This window comes from Salminus brasiliensis, chromosome 9, assembly GCF_030463535.1.
Source record: "Salminus brasiliensis chromosome 9, fSalBra1.hap2, whole genome shotgun sequence".
Classification (NCBI taxonomy): domain Eukaryota; kingdom Metazoa; phylum Chordata; class Actinopteri; order Characiformes; family Bryconidae; genus Salminus; species Salminus brasiliensis.
The window spans coordinates 20,553,092-20,579,013 of record NC_132886.1 but is presented as its reverse complement, the minus strand read 5'-3'; the positions used below and the strand labels follow the sequence as shown (position 1 = coordinate 20,579,013).

Genomic DNA, 25,922 nt, shown 5'->3' with positions numbered 1-25,922 from the left:
GGGAATAAATCATATAGATTCAACCAATATTACCTACATTTTTTCACCATGGCAACTTACTCTGCAAGACTAACCTTGTACTGGGTCAGTTAACCTCCTTGAACCTGTATGAAGTCTGACCCTGTCAGTCAGGAAAACTACAATATCCTCTTCTGCTATCAGACGTAGAACCATTTGGAACTGAAAACAGAAATATTTGTTTCAGGAATTAGCCTTAACGGCTTGTGACTTTAGCCTTTTCCGTTCAAGCAACCTGAGATAATCAGCATTAAGGAATAAATGTCAGTTAATCCTTTTATAAAGGAGTTTACTACACTGTGATGCAGCCTAGATTGTTATGAATATTGACTACTATGGATGAGTAGGATTTCTTTGACCAGTCATAAAAGTTTGAGTAGTAAATCAGAATCTTTGATTTTGTAAATGATCTTCTCTTTGGTTAAACTGTACTGTTTAAGTGTCTTAGTCTTAATTTAGCAGAGAAGTTTCAGAATTCATTGAAAGACCTTTTTAATAATAATGAAACCTTAAACATGTGAAACGTGTCAATGTTTGTGGTGTTCAGACTAGTTTGTGTTCATCTGAGATCAGTCTGGTGGCCCTGAAGGTGGTGGATTCAGGATCTGAGGCTGTGATAATGTGTTCTTCGAATTAAGCAAGAAGAAAAGGCATTTCTAGGTTAGCTGTTGTCTATTTATTTTTCTATTTCTTTTTAGGGAATGTAAAAACATTTCCATTGCCATGTAATCAGACAAATGAAAAACTCAACTCAATTGAAAGATAGCCTTTTATAGTATATTAGGGGGAAAAAAAGTGTAAATAGGAACAGCACCGTTTAATACTGCAGTCAATTGTATGGTCACTTTGATTTCCATTTATCTTCACTAGCCTTGAAAGCAGCAGCATTATACCTGGTCCAGTTTATCGTTGCCCTGAGCTCCCCATAACTGAAATAAACTGGTAAAATCAGCTGCTGCTATGTATTTTCTGCATCTTCTGTTTGAAATTGTGTGAGATCTGCTGATTTCTTGAGTGCTTGTTAGAAAGAAAAAAAACTTGAAGTTTAGCAGTTAACCCACGTTGTAAACACAGTCAGCCTAGCTTGTGACTGGGATGTTAAGTGAAGCGGATGATTGAGCCTGCTTTGCGATATCGCCCTTAGGACAGTGTCTTGCTGCAATGTTGTCTGCAGCTGAAGATTTGAGAAGAACATTGTTTTCACTGTCAGTGCTGTGCTACATTCCCCACCGTCATAGTGAGTCACCACCTGACTGTAGTCATCATTTGCTCCGTGATGCCTTCTCCCTATGGCCACAGAAAAGGCTGAATACACGGGTTGTTGTAACCTAACAATGACTTTCAAACAATGCTTTGTAAACTGTATTAAGTTGGCTTAAGTAATTGAAAATGAAAAATGAATTGCCAAAAATAGGTTGTTGTTTTTTTACCCTTTGTAGCCAGTCTCTGCCACAGTATTGTGGCATCATCAATTATCAGATTGGTGTAGCATCCTAAGATCGTGCTTTGCTTGTTAGTGTAATCCATACTTCTCATTCTCTAATGGTGTAGTTTTGAGAGGGATGAGGCTTAATTTTTAAATGATAAGATTCTGGGACACTGAGTAAGAATGCAGTCAGAAGATTGATTGGGGCATATATAAACTACATGTTAGTTTTACATTAATTAAGGCTTCTGATTTAAGAGCCATTGACATTTTTATATGATGTTTGTCAATCTGAAAAATATTGTCATTTTGCTTTTTCACATTAGACATGTTTATACTGTCTGCCTGCTGCTGTAAATGGGGTATCAGAGATGTTCATAATGTTCATCTGGGCTCCCCTCAGATATCAAATACACCTTTAGTTTGGATCAACTAAGGAGCTGGAGTTTGGATGGTCATTACAGGACTCGAGCCAATTTACCAGTTCTATCTGTATCTGTTTCTCAGTAGGGCGTTTTTGCCTCGCCTGTTTTGCACATGTAACTTCATGTAAATGGCAAAGTTAATAATGTAGCAGGCTGTGTTGCTGCCAATGATGGATTGAATTGAAGTCGGTTGAGGTATTGAAGATCTGGTATTTTCTTTACTAATGTAAAAAAGTCAGCAGATGTCTGAAGATTCTTTGTAGTTTCTCTTGTCTCTCCAGCCCATAACTCTGAGTCTCATCCTAAAGGCTAAAAGAGCACTTTAGCAACGCCGGGCTTAGGTGATCACCTTGGAATGCAGTTGCTATGGGAAGCAGTAGCCATGCTGCAAATCTGCAAAGTGCCTTAAAGCTTCAAGTAGTGGCGGTGGTTTGGGTTGTTTTTTGGCTTTCAGAGGTTTACTCGTTAGATTTGTTTAGTTGTTGTTGCTTTAAGAATGCTGAAAACCCAGTTAATTGAAAAAACGCTGCCTGTGGGTTAAAACTTTGAAGCTCTGAAAATTGATTTGTACTTCAGGCTTGGACATGACAAAGTAAACCAGAAACTTGCTTCAGATACAACTGAAGCAGAAATGTTGCTGAACTGGTTTCTTATTGTGTTACTGTAGAGACACACTTGTTTAACAGGTAAGCTGAGCATGAATGACCTGCCTAAATCAGACTTTTGATATGTAGCTCCTAAGTTTAGCTTTGAACATGTCTCAGGTGTGTTGTCATCAACTTGATCATTTACTTTAATAAATGAGAGTTTCAGGACAGACATATAAACTCAATAGCAAAAGCTTTTCCTCCTGAACAGAATGTATGCACTGCTTAATTTTATAATGAAGTTAATGTATGTTAAAATGACTAGACTTAACTAGAAATTACATTTTGAATGTTTGTATTGAAAGTAAAGCAGTCAGTTTTCCCAACAGTGTAGCATTGATAAATGGTGGAACTGAAAGACATACGTTGCCCATGTAGAAATACTGTTTTTAAAAGATATGTGTAACTCTCATCCAGAAATAAAAGATTGTCTACATTAAGTCTATGCACGTTTTGTCTACTTTTTGCAAGTGTTCTACCCAAAAAGGGCTGCTCTACCATTGATGCTGAGCAGACTTCCATGCTACAGTCAGCCAAGGCCTAACCACAAACCAGGAAGTGCGTGTGTCTCACATGGATAGGAAGGGAAGTGCTTGTACTCTACAGAGAACTGTTTGTCTTTCACAGTTTAGAGGATAGCTCGCAAGGGTATGTGTGTTTTACCAAAATGTGGAGTGAGGCAAATAGTTTGGCAAGTTGACGCACTCCTAGACGTCATGTTGAACATTTGAGGGGTGGATAGGTCTGCACAGAGACAGTAAGTCAGTTCGAAAATATTTGACCTATTGACCTTTGAATTGTGAATCTTTTTGCTCCGCAGTAGTTACCCAACTGAGAATTTTCCATTTAATTTGCTTTGTTTTTGCCCTCATTTGACATTTGGTCAGTGGGAATATGTGGAGCATGCATGCGAAACCACTGAAACCCAAATTCTTTCCAGTCCAGTGTTGCCTGTTTTGTTCATTCTCAGTCATTTCAGTCATGGTATGCCTCACAATATTCCATCCATGTTCTGTATTTCTTCATTTCGAAATAATTCTATTATTATGATGATGCATTTTATTTGATGTTCATACAGCTGTTTTACTTTGTTATTGGTCTTGAGCACCTTCACAAGTCATACTTGGTGTGCTGTCTAGAGGATCAAAGGTTCTGCCCCTGCCTGACCTGGAATTAAAAAGGGACAAAAGACGGCAAAAGACCAAACTATATGATCATTGCGGTTTAAGAATTATCTGTGATAAAAAGTTTAATAATTTTAATAATTTTTAGAATAATAAAATTGTCATTTTCAGTTTCTATATCAGCACATCACTAATTGTTTCTTTGCTGATGTATATTACCCAGAGTAGCTCATTGATCTAAGTCACTATGTTCGTGCAGAGGTGAGTTCTACTGCAATGACCTGACCTCCCACTGGAGCTATTAGCATCTATTGGCATGGAGTCCTACAAAACATTAACTTTCTGGGCTCAATACCACATCACAGAAGGGCTTAACACCAGTTGTCCCACACCTTGGAACTGCTGAGTTAGTTGATGTGTAGTGATGCTCATACCTGTCTAGAAGCATGGTATTGTTGTTGCCATTAAGCCATTTAAGCCATTTAACAACACATGGTAGTGTTTGAATCTAAGCCAGGGGTAGGTTTTGCTTTTCTTGCTCAAGCACACCTGATTCAACTGGCCTGTTAATTGCTATGTTTAGTAGGTCTGTTGGAGCAGGGAAATCGGCAAACTTACCCAACCTGTGCCCCAAATTTATGCTTTTTTTCTTCCATGAATAAAACATAAAAAAGCACCTCTCTTCTGGACAAGCTTGTCCATTTTACTCTTTATTGGAGAGTATCTTATGCAGTGGAGTTTTGTTTCATTTGCATGTAGCTCAGCATTGTTCACCAGACTGCATTATACATTATAACGGTCTTTATAATCTTATATATGTATAATATGTGTAATATGTGTAATTAATTAGTTGATAGTCTGTCTGTTCTGTTTCTACTGTATGCATTAAATGTTGACCTAATCAGGTTAAAATCACTGCACAAAGGGAATGATAAGTGAAGCATAACAAAATGAGGCATGAAATGAATAATAAGATCACACTTATTTTAAAGCTTAAGTAACCTTTCTTCTTTCTCTCAGGTTGGAATTTCTTTTAGGTTTGGTGTGCATCTGCCTCACGTTTTGAGATATGGATGACCCTTTGAAAGGCTTTTGGTTTCTGCTGCCGTTCCATGCAAGCTGTTAAACTATACCCAAAGGCAATGGAAGGTCTCACATGGCTGAAGATGTCCTCAAACCTCCTTCCTAAGAACCAACTGACTTCATCTGTTTGACTAAAGCAGTGAACAAACAATCCACTTCATGACATAACCCTACTGCTTTGTGGTGAGGATTTAAACCTCATTGTTGTTTGATTGCTTGGACTTACCTTGGAGATAAACTTGTGGAAACACCCAACAGGCATCTGCCTCATCCCTGAAGCATTTGTACAATTCTACCCTCATGTTCAACAGCACTCCCACCTCTGCTTGTGGAATTACGTAGCCTCCCATTAATGAGACCTCTCTGATTTGAGGACATTAAAAACAAAGCTTCATCAGGAGACCTTCCATTAATTTGAAGGTATATCTCTCTCCCATAGTCCAATGGCATGGGTAAAGTTCTTCAGGAGACCGGGAGGCAATCTTGGCAAGGCTTACCAGCCGGGATCCATGTTATCCCTGGCCCCCACCAAAGGACTACTCAATGAGCCAGGACAGAACAGCTGCTTCCTCAACAGTGCAATCCAGGTATAATCTCTTATTTTTGCATTTTGTCTACTTTTGCTTTGAACCTTTCTTTCTTGTTTTTTCCCTGACTTTGGTGCATACTTTTTTGCAGCACACATCCTGTTTATGAACAAATATTTACAGCATCCTGACCACCACACTCCAACCACCACCACCACTGACTCAGACCACAGTTAGTCATGTTCCCAGTTAGTCTGCTTATTACTGGAAGGCTATTTCTGCTGTGGGCTAGTGGACATGCTGACTAAGCATCTCTTTTCTCTCTTTCTTTCTCATTCTTTCATCACCAGATGATGAGGTCATACCGAGGGGATGATTTAGTCCAAGATGCATAAGACCTTTAGACTAAGGCTCTTGACTAGTATTAACCTTAAACTTCCCCTTCTTATGCACATGTAATCAACTCTTATCCTATAGTCTATAAGCATAGCCTTAGCTCCTGTCAACCATTGCAGGGCAGTGAATCACAGTTTGCTCTTGCAAAAAGAATGGCAAACAAAATGATGGCTTATGATAATAAATAGTAGAAAATAATAGAAAATTAGAAAATAGAAAATAGTAATAGAAAATAAATAGTTTGTTGATGTTGAGTATGAGACTTAAATTTCTTTACAGTCAGGCTGATTCTTGGCCATGTGTTTTAGACATATGGAGTAATCATTGATATAATTGCTTTGGAAAAGGGTTGATGCTCAGTATGCATTGTGCACTGTGTGTAGGCCCTTAATTAGTAGCTACAGTATATATTGATTTTGCACCAGAAGTCTAGCCTTTCCCCCTAATTAAAGTCCCCTTTTTGTAAAGTACTCTTTAATGCTGCAACTCTAACAATGTCTTTTGTGTAGGTGCTATGGCAACTTGACATCTTCAGACGGAGTCTGCGACAGTTACCCTCCCACTACTGCTTGGGAGACTCTTGCATCTTCTGTGCACTAAAGGTAAAGAACTGTAATGGTCAGGCAATAGGCATTGGTAATACAGCATTTACAAAGCAGTCACAAAGAGTCTTGTTTTATTTTCTTGTGTAGGGAATATTTTCTCAGTTCCAGCACAGCAGAGAGCGAGCACTACCCTCAGACAACCTGCGTCATGCTCTAGCAGAAACTTTCAAGGATGAGCAGCGCTTCCAGTTAGGTTTTATGGACGATGCCGCAGAATGCTTTGTAAGTGTGTATGTTGTTACAATTATAACAATAATACAGTGATTTGATCAAGTGAAACAAGAATATTTTGAAAACAAGGGGACCAAGAACTGATACCTGGGGCACTCCTTAAGCAGCAAAAGCTGAGATGCATGCTACTGTATTAAAACGCTGCCTTACAGTTAGGTATGATGTGATCCAAGGTTAGGCTGTTTCTGTGATTCAAACTGAAGATACAGAATATTCTTTTATGGTGCTATTATTAAACTGTCAGGAAATTCTTTTGTGAAAAGTGAAAATGGGGACTTTGCAAGATCGTTTTTTCCTCCCCCAGCGCTACAACTGGGGACTGAGAGCACGGCCTGTATACACTACATTACATCATTGTCCCAACCTCCCTGGGCTTTCAAGTTCAGTCTGTCACCCAAAGGGCTGAAGTAAGCATTGTCCTCCTGTAGGCTTGTATAGGATTTTTCTCGGGCAGCATAATTGCAGTAAACCTACTTAGCGCTGGAACCTGTAATCATTTTCTGTTTAGCACAGCAGGACCATGAGGAGTAAGTCATTAGCTCTGTAAAGATCCATTTATAGTGCTGCCGTGAAACAACTAAGTCAATGAAGTCTCTCTATCAGGGTTTAGATGGGAAATAGGCTAGCCAATAAGCAAACAAGTCATTATTTGAGGCTGCTGTTCTCATAGCTGCAGGTAGACGTTGCATTTATGCTAGAATGCTAGTAGAATGCTAGTATTAGCTCCCTGGGTTAAAATCTCAGTTCCAATGGAAATGTTCTTGCAGCACCACTCTTACAAAGACTGCCAGTTGTGTTCCCATGACTGTGATTCCTGAAAGGGTGTGTTTGAGTAGATAATAGACTTACAGGAGCTTATTGTCCATCCAATTAAAGCTAACGCGGCACTGTACCAACCAAAACAAACCTGTTTGCTTGTGCGGTAGGTCTTGCAACATTTCTGGTTATGCAATCCCATGGTGCCACACAGAACTGGTTATAAGGAACAGTGGTCTAATGCTTGGACATCTATCTGAGATAATCAGTCTGCTGTGATGAGGTCATGTCCACCAAAATTAGTTTCTAATGATAAATATATTAAAGGAATATTCTGACCTAAAACTAGAGTTTCAAATGCTGTTTTTCAAGTTACACTATATTCTGTAGTACAGCAGTGTACCCTCAGTGGCATCCATTTGTTTCATGTTTTTGTTCTCTCACTTATATATATATATATATATATCACACACACACACACACACACATACATGCATTATGCATATAGGTCATACAACCACTGGGGATCCCTGTGGTACTCTGCCAACCCTGACTGCTGCCATAGCCACTGATCTATAGTCTAGATGTTACTCTTATTTCAGTTGTCAAACAAGATAACTGTGGATATTGGTATGTGGAAGATGTAATGTAGCCAAGCAGAAACGCCTAATCTGAATGAAGTAATTTTGCGTAATTTCTAAGAAGTCCTGTTTCCCTGTTATAGTGTCTACTTTAAGACCCGTACCACCTTGCGCCTACAAAGTATTTGCTTTTTTCTATCTGACGTCTCTCTTCATGCTCCAAGGAGTGGGATGAAAAAGAAAAAAATAGCTCTCCTTTAAAAATCCACCCCAAAGCAGCTATAACTTTTTAAACCTCCTGCCACAGTCAAGATGCATCATCAGAAGGTGTTCCTAGTCTTTAAACTGTCTTTATACAGCTGCTGTATGATGCGAGTTAGCATGTTTACAGTGGTTTCAGTTTTTCATTTTGTCAGATGCGTCTTTTAATAGTGACACTGTGCACTCTTTAGTGATCAGGATCTTTTTCTGTGTATGTATGTAAAATTGCATTATGTTGTTATTTTGTTCAAAGGAAAACATTTTGCAGAGGATTCACCTCCATATTGTTCCTGATGCTGAAACGGATGCCTGTACATCAAAGTCCTGTATCACGCACCAAAAGTTTGCCATGACCCTTTATGAACAGGTAATACTTATGCTCTCTGCTCTCTCGCTTGTTTGCTCACTGTTTTTTTCTTTCTTGCTCTCACATGCGGTCTTTCTCAATCTTTTTTTTTTTTCTCTTTTGCTCTCTTTCTGTCGCACTCTCTCAGACTTGCGCTTTTTCTCTCTTGCTATCTCTGTGTTTACAATATCTATCATGCAAAGTGTAGAGTAAAAGTAAAATTGCTCCAATAAAACAAATACAAATGTAAAAAATAGTCTAATCTAATAAACCATAATTCAGCTCCTTTCTATAATAACACACTGAGAGAGGTAATTAGTGTTTAGCTGTTGCCAGATGGCACCTAGCTGAGTTTGCATGTGTGTCTGTGTTTTCTGCAGTCTGTATGTCGAAGCTGCGGGGCCTCGTCTGACCCTCTGCCCTTCACAGAGTTGGTGCATTATGTTTCTACCACAGCCCTCTGGTAAGCTGACTTTTTTTTCCCATCTACATAACACATGCCATAAGTCAGGGCAGAAAAGTCTTATGTTTATTTCTACAGGATTTAATATCCAAGCTCTAAAGGTGTCAGACACTTTAATGTTTTCGTTGTAGGAGTTGCCGTTGCCATTATTAATAATTGCTCAGTTTACTACATGCCGTGTTTTATAACAGTTTATCTTTTTAGTTTGTTTTCTAATTCATTTTGACACACAAATGACACTTGATAAAACTTCCATATTTATCAGTTAAGCTTTTAATGCTTAATCTTTCTTCCTTTAGCTTCATCACCTTTCCCTTGGTAATTCTAGTACACTCAGTCATGCTCTCTCTTCTTTCCTCTGCTCCTCAGCCAACAGTACTTTGAGCGGAAAGATGAAAGGCTGCGCTCTGACATGTTTGGGGAGCTGCTGCAGGCAGCCAGCACCATTGGAGACCTGCGCAACTGCCCAGTAGGTGCCATCTAATGTGCAGCACATTCTAGAGTGTGGAAATGAAGGTGTTGGTTTGTTGCAAATCAAATTCAGACCTTACTTTCTATTAGTTAATATATTAAGAGGTTTTGTTAATATTGTATCTGTGTCAGCTAGTGGTTTATCTCTAGCATATTATCATGCTCAAACACAAAAAAAGTATATATGATATCAGGAAATTCAGATTGTTCTAGATCACATCGCATAAGAGCTTCATTTCTATACTAGATTTGATGTCTCAGAAGTCTCAGATTTGCACTTCTTGTCGCTACATTGGAATTATTGAACTGCCCAACTGTGTTGATTTGTATCCTTTATTCTCAACATTAATTTGTTTTCGCAGAAAGTGTGAAAAGCTTCTACTAAACTGTTTCTGTTTATTTTCTTTCCCTGTATAATCATGTGTTTCCTGCATTAGAGCAATTGTGGTCAGAGGATTAAGATTCGCCGTGTGCTGATGAACTCTCCGGAGATCGTCACCATTGGTTTTGTGTGGGACTCTGAGCAATCTGACCTCACAGAAGATGTCATCAGATCACTGGGGCCACACCTCAGCCTCTCAGGGGTAAGGCTGAATCACCACTTCCACCAAGTGTATTTATATCTGGTCTTGGAGAGCTGTTGTCCACCACAATTATGATTTTCCTGCTCATTCACTACTGATTTTATTTACTAGTTAGTTCCCACATTTAGTTGGTGTGTATGAGCGGAAAGATCACCAAAACTAGGTAAAAATGAAACCGCTTTAAAGCCAACCAAAGCACTGAGAGAGGACCACAATTCTGCCCAGAATAGGAGATTAGGGTGTTCTTGTTTACTCCGCACTCTGCCAGGCTGTGCTAGCAGATTAGTCCAATTGTCTGACTACGCTAGTAACAGCACAGGCGGCGAGGCTGAAATAGACTGTTCTCAGCATCAAATGCATGCCCTGTTCCATACACAAACAAGACAAATAAATAATGTATATTTAAATACATATTTTTGTGTATTTTGTGGGCAGTTTTAAAACTGCAGTTTTCTGCAAGTCTGCTTCTGCTATTGTTCTACTCATATGTTTCTAATAATGTTATATTTATACTAGTTGGCTAAATATAACCTCAGTCTTGTACTTTATGCAAAACAGATTACATTCAGCAGCATGCCATAACCTATTAAATTAAAACCCCTATTTTGACGTCATCAAGGTAGTTGGTTATTTGTGTGTTTATTTGTTTTTGTGGGTGCACAGCTGTCTCTCGACAGGCTGTTTATTGTGGTGCTACAGAGCATATGTGGGGAAATGAACTCGACTGGACTTTATCCTCTTTAAAAGGCTCGGATTGTGTAAGTGCTTCAGCAGTATTGTTGACCCACCCTAATCATTATGAACCCTCTGTTCAGAAGTAGTTGGTATGGTGTAGCGGGTAACACCACAGTGTGGGGTTTGATTTCCACCTGGGCAGGAACACCACACTTATTGCTGTGACAATCCTTAGCCATGACACCTAAACACCTAAAGCTACGCTTGCCTACCCATGAAACATAATTAAACTCTAAAGACACATGGCTGAAATGTTTATGTAAATTTAGTGGACTGTCAATTTTGTCATATTTTTTGCTGTAACAGATTAACAGCTCTGCTGCTTGCTTCTTTTATCTTCTGCAGTTCAAAGCAAGAGTTCTGTTCTCCAAACACTTTACCTTGGGGGCAAGAAAGCATGCATTCTTCCTAACGCCCCCTTCTCTAACACGCTCAAGTAGTGGATTAGTGTTGCAAGAAGCCCACGGGTCACTACAAAGGCCTCGATTCATGCCTTAGCTTTTCATGTGATGGTGGAGGGCGTACAGGAAAATAGTTCTCCTCCTGAGCTGTGCACCATTGTTTTAGATGCTCTAGAAGAAATAAAAACAGCGATTCAGAAAGCGGAGGTGGAGGAGAAAGTGGCTCTCATTGTTTATGGAAGCATATTGATGATGATGGAAGTCTTTCTTTTTCTGGACAAAAACAGTGCAGAAATTCTGTTTGTGTACTGTATGATAGCTGTTAGCTGCTAGCTTTTTTCTGCTGTGTTTCAGCTGTTAAATCAACAAATGTTTTGCAAATTTTGTCGTGCTTTTTGTTCTCCTTCTAGCTTTTTTATCGTGTCACGGATGAACATGCCAAAAAGAGTGACCTGCAGTTGGTGGGGATGATTTGCTACTCCAGCAGACACTACTGTTCTTTCGCCTTCCACACCAAGTCTTCCAAATGGGTCTTCTTTGACGATGCCACAGTCAAAGAGGTGGGTGCTCTACACAAAAGGAAAAGAGTTGATAAAATTATACTGCCTGATGACTAAAAAAAAAAAGAAGGAAAAACAACAACATTCCTGTCTTCAGAAGCAACAAAACCACTGGGACAAATTCCCATTAGAAACTTACATCTGCATGCCTTCTGTTCATCCTATAGTATTTCATGAAAAACACAACCCCAGCTACTTCTCTTCAGGCTACTTCTAACTCTGCACACCTGGTCCTTTGTTCTCAGTCAGGTCATGTAACTATACACGGTTTTAAGCTTAGCTCCTCTTTATACAGCACATTCTATCACATACTATCAACCAGTCACTCGTGTTGGTTCTCATCATGTTAAATCTACACCTGGATTCTTAAATCAGTATTTCTTTGTGTTCCTGATGACTGATTAAATGAGTGTGTGTAATGTACTGTAATGCGTTGGTGTGCATGTGTGTAGTACATGTGCGCATGCGGGGAGATGCAGTGCAGGGTTTGGCGCCGAGCTCTGTAGCCCTTCATCAATCCATCAGCAGTGCAGTGCTTGTGCTGTGTGTGCACTTCAGCTCTCACTGGGCTGGAGGTGCCCGTCTCCCCCCACCAAGATGGATTACCCCTCTCTCTCTTGCTCCTGCTCGTGCTCTCTCTCTCTTGCTGTCTCTCTCTTCTGCTTGCTCACTGTGACACACACTAGGCGGAACAGAGCTTGCTTATAAACACCTTGTGCACTTTCTCTCACACTGCTTTTCACACACATTTTATTCCTATTGTGTTAATTAAGGTGCAAGGTTCCATCTGTTTGTCTAAAGTGGCCCTTTGTAGTCCCTAGTAATATACACACACACACTTATTCAAGTCAAAAGAAAGGGATGTAGGTTCCATTCACCTCTTTTTAAAAGTAGATTTTTATAGCTGGGCTCTAAGTGGAAGAATGTGGTTATTAAATGCTTGTATTTGTTTTGTTTTTTTTATAGGTGGGAACAAGATGGAAGGATGTTGTTACTAAATGCATCCGAGGACATTTCCAACCACTATTGTTGTTCTATTCCAACCCTGAGGGCAGCGCGGTGTCGGTAGAGGATGCCTCTCGGGCGAATCTCACTGCTAACAATTACAAGGGCCAGGTCAATGGTGAAATCCCAGGTGCAGTACCACATCAGTGTTTCTGTATTAACTCTACTGCCTCCTCATACGTTATTTCTTTAAATAGTAATTGAGACGTACAGAAGATCTGAAAGTGCCAGTTCAACATATAAGGATAATTCCACTGAAGTGTTTCTTTGGCTGAATAGTTAAGATGTAAATCAAAGTAATTCAAAGTAAAATTTTCTGTTCTAAAAAAACACTCAGAATTTTTTGCAGTGGTTAAAGGAACCAGACATCTGAAACATTTTTTTTTGTTTTTTTTGTACTCACATGAACTCACAAAAAGAATCATAAATTGAAAAGTCATCATTGTTTTATAAGTGATTGTGGATAAAGCTTCGACATAAAATGTATTTTTTGAAAGGTGTCAAAGACTGAAAGGTACAAGAAAGCTCAAAAGACACTGGTGGGTTTAGGCATCAAATAAATAACTAATATGAATATTACAAATATATTTACAGTGTACAGTTTCACAAGAGACCACTACATTTTTTTACATCTCAATTACGAAATTATGCTAAACCTTCTTGAAAAATCATCATAACTGCCCTTTATTTTTATTTCAACCCTTTCTTCTGATTAGATACAAATATAATTAAATTTGAGTGCAAAGCTTTCTGAAGTAGTTTTTCCTCAAGATTTTGTATTTTTTTTCTATTAACTATTGTGTAAATACTTCCAGTCACTTTTTGTATTTGTTCATAAAAGAACAATAATAAATGACTTCTGTAGGGCTGTAACTGAATATGCCTCTATGAACAAATTAACATGTTCAGTAAAATGTACTGAATACAAAGATTTTGCTTTTTCACAGCGCAAAGAAAATATTGACTCTGTTATAGTGTTTGTGGTAACAGCTGATGTTTAAGTAGACTAATATTGAATATAAGTATAAAAGTTTTTGGAAAATCTTGGTAGTTGTCTAAAGTCTGCGATGGCAAATACTTTAAACCTCTGATGCCCTAGCTGGACCTCAAACTCCCCAATAGCTCGATGACCTTCTTTGACCAAATTCTGTCCTCTGTGAACTCCGTTGGTCCGGGTTGGAAATAGCTGCTCTTCATTAGAGCAGTTTCAAACACAGCAGTTGTTGCTGGCGTTCATGCTGTTTAGCTGCCTTTGATGAACTGCAAAGCTGCAGAGTTCTTAAGGACTTAAAAATGAACTAATGTAGCCCACTGTGTAGTTGGTTGATAAGAGGTGGAGCTGTGTCTGGTGTTTAGGGGGACAGCAATGATGCTGTGAATCTGAGCTAATGTTTATATTGATCTTACAAATTGACTACTGTATTCTAATTTTAGAACCGGTGCAGTCAGTTTATTGGTCACTTTCACCGCCGCTACCATATAATCTCACTGTCCTAACATTCAGATTTCACTTTAATTTAGGACTAAGTTAAGAAACACTTTATTACATTTATGAGAGTCAAGCACATTGTGTGTGTGTCTGTGTGTGTGTGTGTGTATGTTTTTATATATGATCAATTTTCAATGAGTTGATCTAAAATGTTGATCCTTTCATTTAGTTGCAGAAAATGAAATAGAAGCAGAAAATGTAATATAAGAAAGTTGGCCTGGCCCGAGGCAGCCCTAAAAGCTAATGTACTGTGCACGAAGAGTGGTGCTTTCAGTCATTCAGAAGTAGTGTGTGCTAGCATTCTTAGTGCCCTCACTGGGAGTCTGTTGACCTCGTATACCCTGAGTGGCAACTTGTTTGGTCATAGACTGCTGTTAGCTAGCATTGCAGCATTTGTAAAAAAAAATGAGCATGTTTGTGCAGTATATTTATTTTTTTCATTTTTCTCTCTTTCTCTCTCTCTCTCTCTCTCTCTCTCACACACACACACACACACACACACACACACACAGGCACTCCCCAGCCACCCAGTAAGAAGCTGGAATTGACCCGAGAGAACCTCAGTGCGCTGTTCTCAGGTCATGGCACTTTAAAGCAGAAAACCCAACCACTGTCTGCATTCAGCCGTGGCAGCAACCAGACCAGCGGTGGGAGGGGACCAGGTATGAGACCCAAATAACCTCAAACATCAACCATTTTACTATTTAATATATCCCTTGCTTGCATTATATAATTCATTAAATAATTAGAAATAATCAGAAAAAAACTAATCCACAAAGTATCCTGGTCAAGTCAATGAGCGGAAAGCCTATAATATCGCTCAATCTAAACATTTTGAATTATTATTTTTTTGACTCCTTACTGTAAAGGAGAACTAAAAACACTGAGCCAACTGAGCAACTTGAGCAGCTTATGTAATCATTTATTAATCGCAATTGAGGGAAACTGTTCGAGATTGTTGTGAGATTGATTTGAGGTCATAAAAAGAGTTCATAAGTCAAATTTCTAGAAAAATTTATTTGGATTCATGTATGGCGATGAGCACTCATGTTTAGTAGAATAATGGAGAATAATTAGGAGAGAATTTAACCAGCTTTTGTTACTGTGCCTTTCAGACTGATTATTATTAATGACGTCTACTCTGATTGACTGCCTACACTTAGTATGAATGGGTGGTGCTGAACCACTGTAGGCTGAATAGTTGGCTAGATGCAAAAATAGACCATTTTGTTGTTGTTTAAGTTCACAAAATACAACAGGTTTGAAGTCTCACTGCAGAAAGATTAAATCTGTTCACAAAGTGTTTCATAAAAGCTGCCACACGCGTTTTAATTTTAATTTGATTAACATTTTCTGCACAGTGTGTCCCATGTGCAACAGCAGCCTTTTCAAGTATGGACTGGGCAGTGAACGTTACTTTTTGGAACTTAAGCGAAGTTTATATAGAATATGATCACAATTATGATCATCATGCAAGAGAGTCCCACCTCGCTGTCTAAGAAGCAATTGGCGGTCACCTGTAAATGTTACAGAAGAGCAAAGTGCTGTCCCTTCACTCCCCCCACCCATCATTTCCTGCCAGTACTAATGAACCAGCTGCTTTCTAGTCCCCAACCAACGTTTTTTTTTGTTGTTTTTTTGTTTTTTTTAATAATGGACCATTTAAAATAATATTGTTTTTTCTTATTATTGTTCTGTTGATTACTATATTCTTTAAAAACAACAAACACAAGATATTTGTATTGTTCTATCCTCCACCTCCATTTCCCTGTCCTGTAGAGCTGATTTGGTATTGAGAGGTGTTCAGGACAGTAGAACAGCTTCAATCTAACTCAGACCTGCAACACTTCACTGCTTTTTCCCTCTCACAGCAAAAAGCTGCAGTGCACACACACTCATTACACACATTGATTGCGCTCAAGTCTCTCCTGGCTCTCCCAGAAACCTCGGGGGTGTATTTAAAGATTGCAGTAGCCACACTTTTTCCTGCCACCAGAGTGATGTTCATCTTAAGACATACGATAATGTACTGTAAAATATACACTGATGGCATGGAGGCACTGGGTAGGGATTTTATGAGGCAACCATAAAACAGAGCTGACGGTTTAATATTGGATACATTAACATTTTATAAAATCTTATGTAGACAAGCTGCTGTTGCATCCGTATTGAGATACATTGTTGCTACAAGTCTGCAGTGAGTTACCGGTGTCACTTTTGTTTAGGTGCAGAGCATGTCATTTTGTCAGGATGTTTTGTGTGTGACTCTAGAGTGCTTCAAACTTTAAAGTTACAGAGTTAGAGTTGCTAAGACTGACTATAGAGGTACTGAAATTGTGTGTGTTGCTCATTTTTTCAATGGTACATGTTATTGCCACTGAGTTATAACTTTTGTTAAAGCGCTTTTGTGGCTTATAATTTAATCTTAAAAGTTAGTACATTAATTCATAACAAATATGGATTGGATTCACCTTGTAAGTACTCTTTTAATTATCGTTTTAATGGCTATTAATTTACAGATTCTTTTTTTTTTTTTTTTTTTGCTTTTTACAGTGAAAATAAGCACTGATCCTAAAGGTTACTTCCGAGAGCTCTCCAGAGAGGTTGCCAGAGAAGCCCGTAACATCAACATCATGAAGAAAGACTCTGACAGGTCACAGCGGAGACCAGAAATGGCGAGAAACCGAGGTAATAGGCACACAGATGTACAGAACTAAACTGTGACACAAATATTTAATTGTATTGTGATCAAATTATTTATTCAACCAAATAATTGAAAACTGCATTTAAAGTTTTAAAAAAAGTATATTATTGAACCATTGAGCTTTACAGTAGATGCCAGTATTCCAGAAGTTTAAAAGGAACCAGCAGCTTTGAGCAATCTGCTAACCCTTATGTAACCTAAGGTCAGAGAAAAGTGTCAAAAACACGGATTACCTCTGACGTGTGCTTTAGCCCCTGCACTGCAGCCCAGTAATCTGTCCCCATCCCCAGTGCCATGCACACAGCCAGCCATGTTCATAACACACTGACTAAGAGGCACTTTATTAGATTGAAGCATACATCCTAGACAAATTTAATTAGTCTGATCAAGACTTTCACACTTTTTTTTTTAACTGCTGATGAGTGCAGTCTGTTGTACACCAGTTCATGTCACTTCATATGAATAGGACTGAATGATTTTTAACATACTGCTTATCTTTGCTCTTATCTGTGATATTCACCATACAAGTTTAGATATTGTTGCTGTCACACAAGAATCTTGTTTCTCCAAAATTTCTATTGGTGCATTAATCATAAAATTTACACACAATGTAAAGAACAACTGCCAGAGTAAGTGTAAAAACAATGGAAATAAGAAAAGTCATGTATAAGCTGAAAAGCTTATTTTAAAACTTTCTTTCGAATCAGTAGAAAGTGTAATAAAGCATAATTAGCTGTTTGGCATGTAGACCACTTTCGTAATTTGATGTGGGCATTGACACACAAAGTTTGAATCTGCTCCCATTCTGAGGTATTAAATTCATGTGCACACCCTCACGCACATACACTCTTAAAAGCAGGCATAAAGTGATTTAACATCATTTTCCAACATAGTCAGCAAAATGGGAGTAAATGGCTGACCTCTCCCAAGTAAAAGCCCTGTAGTTTCATATTTAGTGATTGATACAGCATCCCAGCCAATATTAGCTCACACACCATTTCACATAGCTGTCACTGCAGTACATTTACTCAAATTTCTCCACTTTCGACCTCATTGAAGTGTCTTTGTGAGATTAGAACCCAATTCCAAGTCTTCCTCTCCATTTACACAAATGAAAATGTCTAACTATGCATTGGAAAAATACCCCCAAGCCACACACACACACACACACACACACACACACACACACACACACACACACACACACACACACACACACACGGGAATAAAGGGGGGAAACCTGGCACTGTCCTAATGGGCCCATTGATAAGTTAATGTTACTTTTGCCCTGAATTGCTAATGGACTGTAATAATAAAGAAAAAAAACCTAGGCATGTCTGTGTATGGAATGTACATACGTCCCTCATTACTTGGAAAAGCAGTCATTATAGGGGCCAGTGTCAAAGTAAAGCATACCTGATGGGCTTAAGTGTAAATGTCTGGGGATAAGTTGATGTCAAACACTGCACTGCCTCATCTTTCATTGGGCAGCTATGCTTTAGGAACATGGTGTATTCACACTGGCATGATACATTGCACTAAGGTCATGCGGGCACCATTTTGCTTTAATGTCCTCAGGCAGTGATGTTCACTAGAAATAAACACATTTTTTTTTCTTTTCTGAGACTCCTATTAAAACCTTGACTGTTGGCCAATAACAACACTCATCCAATAATTACTTTACTATTGAAACTTTAATGTCCACAAACCACTTACTGTTCTAAAACTCCATAGAATAAAAGACTTATACAAAATTACAACCATTTATTTGCACGGTAATATTTGTTTCTGATGGAAAACACCTGGAATGTGATTCTCTAATTATATGATTTTAGTTATTGCCATATGCTGGTTCTTAGTTATGAAATATTGACCTGGCAACGTTTATTTTATGTACACACCGTCTGTCCCCAAACGTATCTCTCTGAAGAGTTTGGTGACCATTGACAGGCTCTTACTAAAGGGCATTGCCTGCTCCATTTGCCAAGACTCCAAGATTTCACTTGTCCTGCACACAAAGAGCAGAAGGGGTCGGTGGACCTGGCAACCACAGAGCGACAATAGAATGTCACACATTAGCCCTAGATCAGGGAACCTATACCAGCTTATTGGACAATCACAACATCAGCATTGTTCAGCTCAAACAGTCAAGCTTCCACCTTCATCAAGGAAAAGGTCAGTGAGGCTAGAAGAGTGTTCCCCCATGTGTCAGAGATGGATATGTTGGACCCTTGTATCATGGTCTTTTCTCCACATTCTGTACTCACACTAAACGGACGTGTGATGCCTGTAAAAAGAGTGAAATATTCAGTTGTAGAAACACCATGAAGGGTTTGGTTTCAAAATTAATTAAAAAAGAATTTTGTTCTCCACTGAAATTAGTTATTGGGAGAGTTATTGGGCTTCACACATGTTGGAAATGAGCAATATGAGTGCTATACATAGATTAATTTATATAGAAAATATTGAATAAAAGTAGTTATTGTTAGAGTTCTATATTACTTATATGTAATAATACCATGTGTGTTTTGGATTGTAGTCACTGTTTAAAATTAAATATAAAATGGGTTAAAAGAACCAGTCTGCTCAGATTCTTTAATAAGTCCTGCCTCATATCACGGAATTGCTTATGTATATAAAGAAACTTAATGTACTTTTTGGAAATTGTTGTATACATCCCTATTTTTTCTTTTCCCAGATGCAGCCTCGGACAGGACCTCCCGCTCACTCTCCCCTCCTGAGAATGGGTTTAAAGCCATGGAGTCTAAATTCTACAGCAGTCAGGGCAGAGGCCCAATACGGGCTGAGCGCCCACCTTACACAAACAGTCGTGCAGTCCACCCGCCACGTTCACACTCCCAGCCTCGCGTCCCACTCCACCCTCCGAGATCTGACCTCTCCAACGGTTATGATACAGACAGTAGCCAGGACTCACGAGAGCGGTCCAACGGAGCCTCGCGCAGCCGCCCCACCCGAGCCTGGAGGCCCATGAGAGAGGCCCTGAACGTTGACAGCATCCTCAGCAGTGATGATGACCGACAGCTCCCCGGAACACGCAGACACGCCCCCAGACAGGAACGGCCGCTCTACGAGCGTGATTCGGCTTGGTCTGGACGCGAAGAAGGTAAACCAAAAAGTTTGATGACCATTTATGAGGACGAGCAGCGGCATGAGTTAGGGAGCAGGAGCTCGCTGGACTCAGAAGGCCGCGAAAAGGAAAGGACTAAAGGTACAGTTAACAGCCTCACTGTTAGAAATGATAACTGGAAGATCCAGCGAACAGAGTCTGGCTACGAGAGCAGTGACAGGCTCAGCAACGGCTCCACTAACCTGGACTCTCCCGTGGTGGAGAACTTGGGCAGCAAAGAACTTCGGCCCATTCCTGAGGTACACATGTCCAGGTAAGGGAGGGTTTCAGTGATGCTTTTCATCAGTTGACCTTTTTTGTTTGCTATTGTTGTTTGATAGTTTGTTGGTTGTAGTTTTGAATATGATGAAAATTATGTCATAATGAGTTGGTTTCTGCTTGATTCAAAGCAAGTGCTGTTTAAAATGCTGTTGGAGCTTTTGGATTTATCTGGAAATGTTTATGAAATGTTGAACTTGAAATTCTAATTGCTTATTAAATTGACATTCCTGAAGTTTCTTCATTTCTAACATCATGTTGCTTCAGAATTCTTGTGCTTTATTTGGGCTACTGCTGTGTATAAGGAATTGAGTCGTATACTGTTTGACACTGCTTAAACCTGCTGATAAGCTGTGAATAATGGTTGGTTGGCCTTTCTTAGCCAAAGTTTATCGCACTTGAGATTCTCATTCCGTTGTCTGTTCAGCCCACACTCGTAGTGCAGAGACTGTAAAGAATAGTTAAAAAAAAAAAGTTTTGCCTGCAGTTTTAAAATGAGCAGAGTCCAGATAGATACCATCTATGCAGTGTACATTTCTGCTGTATATGTTTGAGACTGTTTTGCTCACTTGCTTGTGAAAAGCATTTGATCAGAAACGAAAGGCCATTGTAGACCATAGGCTGAAATAATACTTTTCTTTTATGTAGCAATCTGGGTAACAACGGAGGGCATGTTTTATTTGTATTACAGATCCATGGCCAGAAGCAACTAATAACCTACAGACCAGATATAAAATTATTACTTGTTGTAAACTAGGAACTTTTTACAGCCCCTTCCTGATGACATGCAGAGCAGTTTGGCGAGGAGACTCTGTGTTTCCATAAATGACAGGCTCATGGGTAAAAAGCTTAATGTCTGCTTTGCTTGGCAGCATTACACAGATGAAAAGATTAATAATTGCGACTAAATGGCCAATTAAGAATATAAATTCTATCATTTTTACAGCCCCATTTTAAAAATGTTTGAATGTGATTAAAATGTGTATTATTATTATTATTATTATTATTAATAAAATGTGACCAATATTGTCCCAATTAAAGTTGGCACTTGGAAACTGTGGAATTGTTTTAATTGCAGGTTCATCTCTCAGGTTTTGTCAGAAACCAATTTTATCTATTGTGAGCTACAACTGTGGACTAAGCTCTAGTAGTCTGATGTTAAAAGCTGCTTAACTTGTGTGTCTTTGTTAAAATTATATGGTATTGCTAGAAGTTGTTGCGCTGTAGTCTTGCCAGTCTTGTGTAGAAGCGTACACTCCTTAAAAATACAAAGATTATGTAAATTAACAAGATGTTGCTGTCGTCAGTGCTGTAGTTTTACAGTCAAGCCTTGCCAATTAACATCTCTCTGGTGAATTTTTTTAAGTTTTCTGGGATGCTGTCAGCAAAACAAATAGTGGCCTCTGCTGTATTTTCTAATGAGTTAAGGGCAAATGTCTAAAAATAGGGGAAATTCAAATTCCATTTCCCTCAGCTCCCCCTTTTCATCTTCATCTCTTTCTACTGTTGGTGTTGGACATGTGCTAAGAATTTAAATGACTTTTCTAGCATCAGAAAAGGTTCTGAGGACATTTACTCATTTTAGCAAGACTCTTTGCATGCAAAGTCTCCTTTGCTAAACAAATTCACTTAACAAATGAAATGAACTCTTAAGCATTCTGACTTTGAAATATTTGTTTGTAAAATATATAAAATATATATATACTTTATCACTTTTTCATGTTCTGATAAATAAAGATGTAAATGTTTGTACATACTTTGTATTTCAGTTCTAGTGCTGTTGTAATGGTTCACTTGAAAATTTAACATAGACTTTCTTTTCATGAAAATAAACATGTTCATTTACATTACATTTACGGCATTTATCCAGAGCGACTTACAAAGTGCTTTGCTATTTACCCATGTTCAGTATTTAGTATAAAACATTTGTTTACCAGACATTCATACTATTGTCACATTTATATACTGTAAATAGATGTCAATTGCTATATTGCAAAGTGCTTTGTGATGCTGTTATGGTTGCAAAAGTTCACCAGAAAATGATCATTTTAAGAGTTGGAGCAAGTTCCTTCATGGCCAGTGATGAGTGAGAAAGATGCCAGGCTGTGGATTTTCTTACATTTTAGAAGACTACTTAGCAAAGTGCATTGAATAGGCAATTTGGGGATTTATTTATTATTATTTTTATTTATTTATTTATTTTTTTGTCACTCAATTTTGTGTCTATTTCTAGGGACCTCGATCACTTTCGGAGGTACGATGAATTGAAGTCGGACATCTCACAGACACCATTTTCCTATGGTAAGCACCATAAATACTGAAATAAAGTCAAACGTATATTGCAGAGTTCAAAGAGTTTCTGATACAAGTAAACATAAATATATTAAAAGTAACAAATGTCTTGTTTTAAAAGTAGTTGATCTGTGAGCTTCAGCTTAAGTTTGGTTTCTCCTGATTCTCCTGATTTCTCTTGAACGCCTTCAACCAGCACATAGATATGTTAAATTCTGACACCACCTCACCTGATTCAAACATAATTAAGCACTGATTTACCAAAGCAGGCATTAGATGATGATTATAAATAAATAATAATATAATAATAAGATATTTAATAAATGCAGTGATGCGTAAAACCACCATTTTTGTATTTATTTTAATATCAGTGTTTTGCTGAGTTGCTAGATAAGGAGCCTTTTCATGAGAATTTTTCTCAAGTGCCTAAAACATTTGCACAGACCTTGCACAGTCATTTGCACAGGTTTGCAAAAACATTCTGAAATTTACATTCTTAATTTATACTTTCAATAGAAGTCAATGTAAAGATCATTTCTGTTGGTCCTTTCATCATTAAATTTGAACTCCATGCAAAGAACAACTGTCCAGTTGAAACAGTCAAAAAGTGAAAAACATCGACACAAGGTTTTTGCGTAGCGATGATGTAATCCCTTTGCATGCAGTGATTTTCAGTGACTGATGTCAGGGTTTCTGCTAAATGCAAAACACACAGAATGCTCTACATCCATGGTTCTTTTCATTGTTTCGTATCATAGCTTAATAAAATCAGTCCCCACCAAACTGACTCTGAAAGTAAAAGCAGGTCCAAGTATAGGCACAATGTTTATTTATTTTTATGTTGTGACTAGATGGAAAGAGATTACACAGAGATGAGTCAGGGTGTGGGGGAGAGTAAATAGAATATTATAACTGTCTGCATCCTGTTCTGTCTGGCCCGTCTCGCTCTTCAGCTCGACACATCAGACTCAATCAGGAGGTCAAACGCGCCCCCCCCCCCACACACACACACAGATCAGACAGGAAAACAACATTGCTGCCAGCCGCGATGGACTATAAACAATGTCCCCAAAAAACAAGAAACTAGCATTTCTCAGAATCACAGTTTGGGGTGTTTTTCTTCTCTGCGGAGGCGAGTCAGAATGAACTCACGGGGGCTGGGGAAAAAGAATAAATGACAGACAAGCGTTTGTCATTCATTGTGTCGTCTGTAGGGTGGCATTTAAACCCCCACGCACATTTAAACAAAAAGCTTTTTCACGGCTGTGTGCTCACTCGTGTGTTTTCCCCCACCATTCCCTCATGATGCCCTGCCATCACGCTGCAGCTGAACTGGTGAGGTAAAGGGGCGAATGGTGTCAGGCAGCAAAGCGTTTGTCCTGATTGTCAGTGCTAGGAGGCGGAGTTTAGGGGGGGCGGGGGTCTATTTTTCCCCCGATGAAGGTGGTTTATGTAAGCTTTCAGTTGATGTATTGAAGCGGAAAGGACAGCGTTCAGGGCTGTCCTCATGCTGACCTTTGAGGGTCTCTGTACCCATGCAAGTGTTTGCTGGCACAGTTTCACACAAAAGCTTTAATGTGGTTTTCAGGCTTGCAGGGTTTAGCCTTCTCTCTTCTTTTTTTATTTTATTTATGGTTCTGTTGACTTATTAACAGCCAGAGGCTGAAAATGTGCAAAAAACTGTCCAGTTTTGGGGTCTCTCCGTCTCTGCCTATCTGTCTCTCTGTCTCTCTTGCTCTCTCTCTCTCTCCCTGATTGTCTTTTTCACTTTTTCTTTCTATTCCCTGTTTCCCTGTATGTCTTTCAGTCTCTTTTTCCTCTGTTTCCTTGTCTCCCTGCCTCTGCCTATATCTCTCTGTCTCCCAGCTTCTGTCTCTGCCTTTGTCTCTGCCTCTGTCTCTCTGCCACTGTCTCTCTGTTCCTGTCATATCTGCTTCTCTGTCCCTGTTTTCTCTCTCTGGCTCTGTCTCTCAGTCTGTCTTGCTATCTGTCTCTTCGTTTTGTTTTGAAAATAAGTGAACTAGGGATGCAACAAAGAATCAATAAAATTGATAATAATTGATTATTAAAAGTGTTTGCAACGAATTTCATTATTGATTCGTTGTGTTGGGCGATTTATGTGTTGCTCGCCTTGTCATATCCGCTTTTGCCACCTGCGGCGCTTCGTCTAAGCTGGAAAAAATAAATATATAAGAGAGAGTTAAACAGAGCGAGCCATAGTGGAGGCGTAATCTTCAAAATAAGTTTAACATCAAGAAGTAAAAACATTCCACAAAATGAAACATGACTGACGCAGAAAAGAAGGTTCGGCTTAAATCTGCAAAAGTGTGGGAGCACAGTCACTACAATATCCCGAGTTTGTTCAGTTTTATAGTGAGGAAACGTAACAGCGCATTCACACTATGCAAACCGGCACAGCACGGGACGGCACATGCTGTTTTTGCTTGTTAACTGGACAATGACCGTGATGGTGTGTGTGTTACTTTTATTATCAGTTTAATTCGCTTAAGCAATGTTTAAATACCACCATTGTGTCCAAGTTACATGTTTTTATAAAGCACGTTTAATGATTAAGCTTCAAGTTTTAAGTAGGAGTGAAGACACTACATACAAACTAAAGGCAATTCATCCTGCCTCACTCCAATACAGTGCAGTGTTTAATTTATGAATAAATTAGTTATTTTCATTTACTAATTTATTCTATAATTATTGAATTATTGTTCGCACTTAACCGAAAAAATAATTGACAGATTAATTGATTGTTAAAACAATCATTAGTTGAAGTGAAAACAAACAAACAAACCTAACATTCAAGGTTAAATTAAGCCAATAAACAATAATTATGATTTAGAATTACGATGAGTCTCTGTAGACAATATAAACTTGTATTTACCTAGACAATCGCATATTATTTAAGCAGGGGTTATCAAACTTTTGCGTAACGCTGTATATGTGAGGTTATTTTAGAGCTGCTGGGTTTCCTGCTGTTTTTGTTCCGTCCCATTTGCAGATTGTATTGGCATCTGAATGTGTCCGTTTGGCACCCGTTCAGACCTACTGTCTGCGGTGTGGGCCGTCTTTCAGACAGCGCAGAGCTGAGTCCGTTGGCCATTATGGTCAAATCCTTTCCAACAGACAGGAGAAAGGAATGAAGCAAAGCATTAACCTTTGTTTTGTGTATTTGGGATCATGCAAGTTCCCTCTCAAAGTTCAGCTATTCTGTAAGCAGCTACCTTCAGCCCCTGTTCTGGCCAGAATTGCTGTGTTGATTAAATTTGTGAGAGTGTGTTTAAAAAGGAGGTGCTTTGTCTTGCGGTTTTCCCTCCTTTGCTCAAATGGCAACTGTCTCGTTTATGCTAGCATCATTTTGTTTAATCTTAGTGCTG

At 38.8% G+C, this 25,922-nt stretch overlaps 1 protein-coding gene across 5 annotated transcripts in view; it reads left to right on the top strand.

Moving 5' to 3' along the window:
• The window catches only part of usp53a (ubiquitin specific peptidase 53a), a 41,007-nt gene that overhangs the window by 6,371 nt on the left and 8,714 nt on the right, over nt 1–25,922 (top strand). For 3 of the 5 annotated variants that reach the window (XM_072687795.1, XM_072687794.1, XM_072687792.1), the window contains exons 2-14: nt 4,661–5,310; nt 6,156–6,248; nt 6,339–6,473; nt 8,334–8,447; nt 8,807–8,889; nt 9,259–9,358; nt 9,798–9,944; nt 11,491–11,640; nt 12,607–12,775; nt 14,647–14,796; nt 16,688–16,822; nt 19,537–20,239; nt 22,478–22,545. In XM_072687795.1, coding sequence (XP_072543896.1) covers nt 5,167–5,310; nt 6,156–6,248; nt 6,339–6,473; nt 8,334–8,447; nt 8,807–8,889; nt 9,259–9,358; nt 9,798–9,944; nt 11,491–11,640; nt 12,607–12,775; nt 14,647–14,796; nt 16,688–16,822; nt 19,537–20,239; nt 22,478–22,545 — 2,191 coding nt within the window. In that variant the 5' untranslated portion in view covers nt 4,661–5,166. Of the gene's footprint in view, nt 1–4,660; nt 5,311–6,155; nt 6,249–6,338; nt 6,474–8,333; nt 8,448–8,806; nt 8,890–9,258; nt 9,359–9,797; nt 9,945–11,490; nt 11,641–12,606; nt 12,776–14,646; nt 14,797–16,687; nt 16,823–19,536; nt 20,240–22,477; nt 22,546–25,922 lie in introns of those variants that run through there. The other 2 variants (XM_072687793.1, XM_072687796.1) reach the window with 2 other exon arrangements.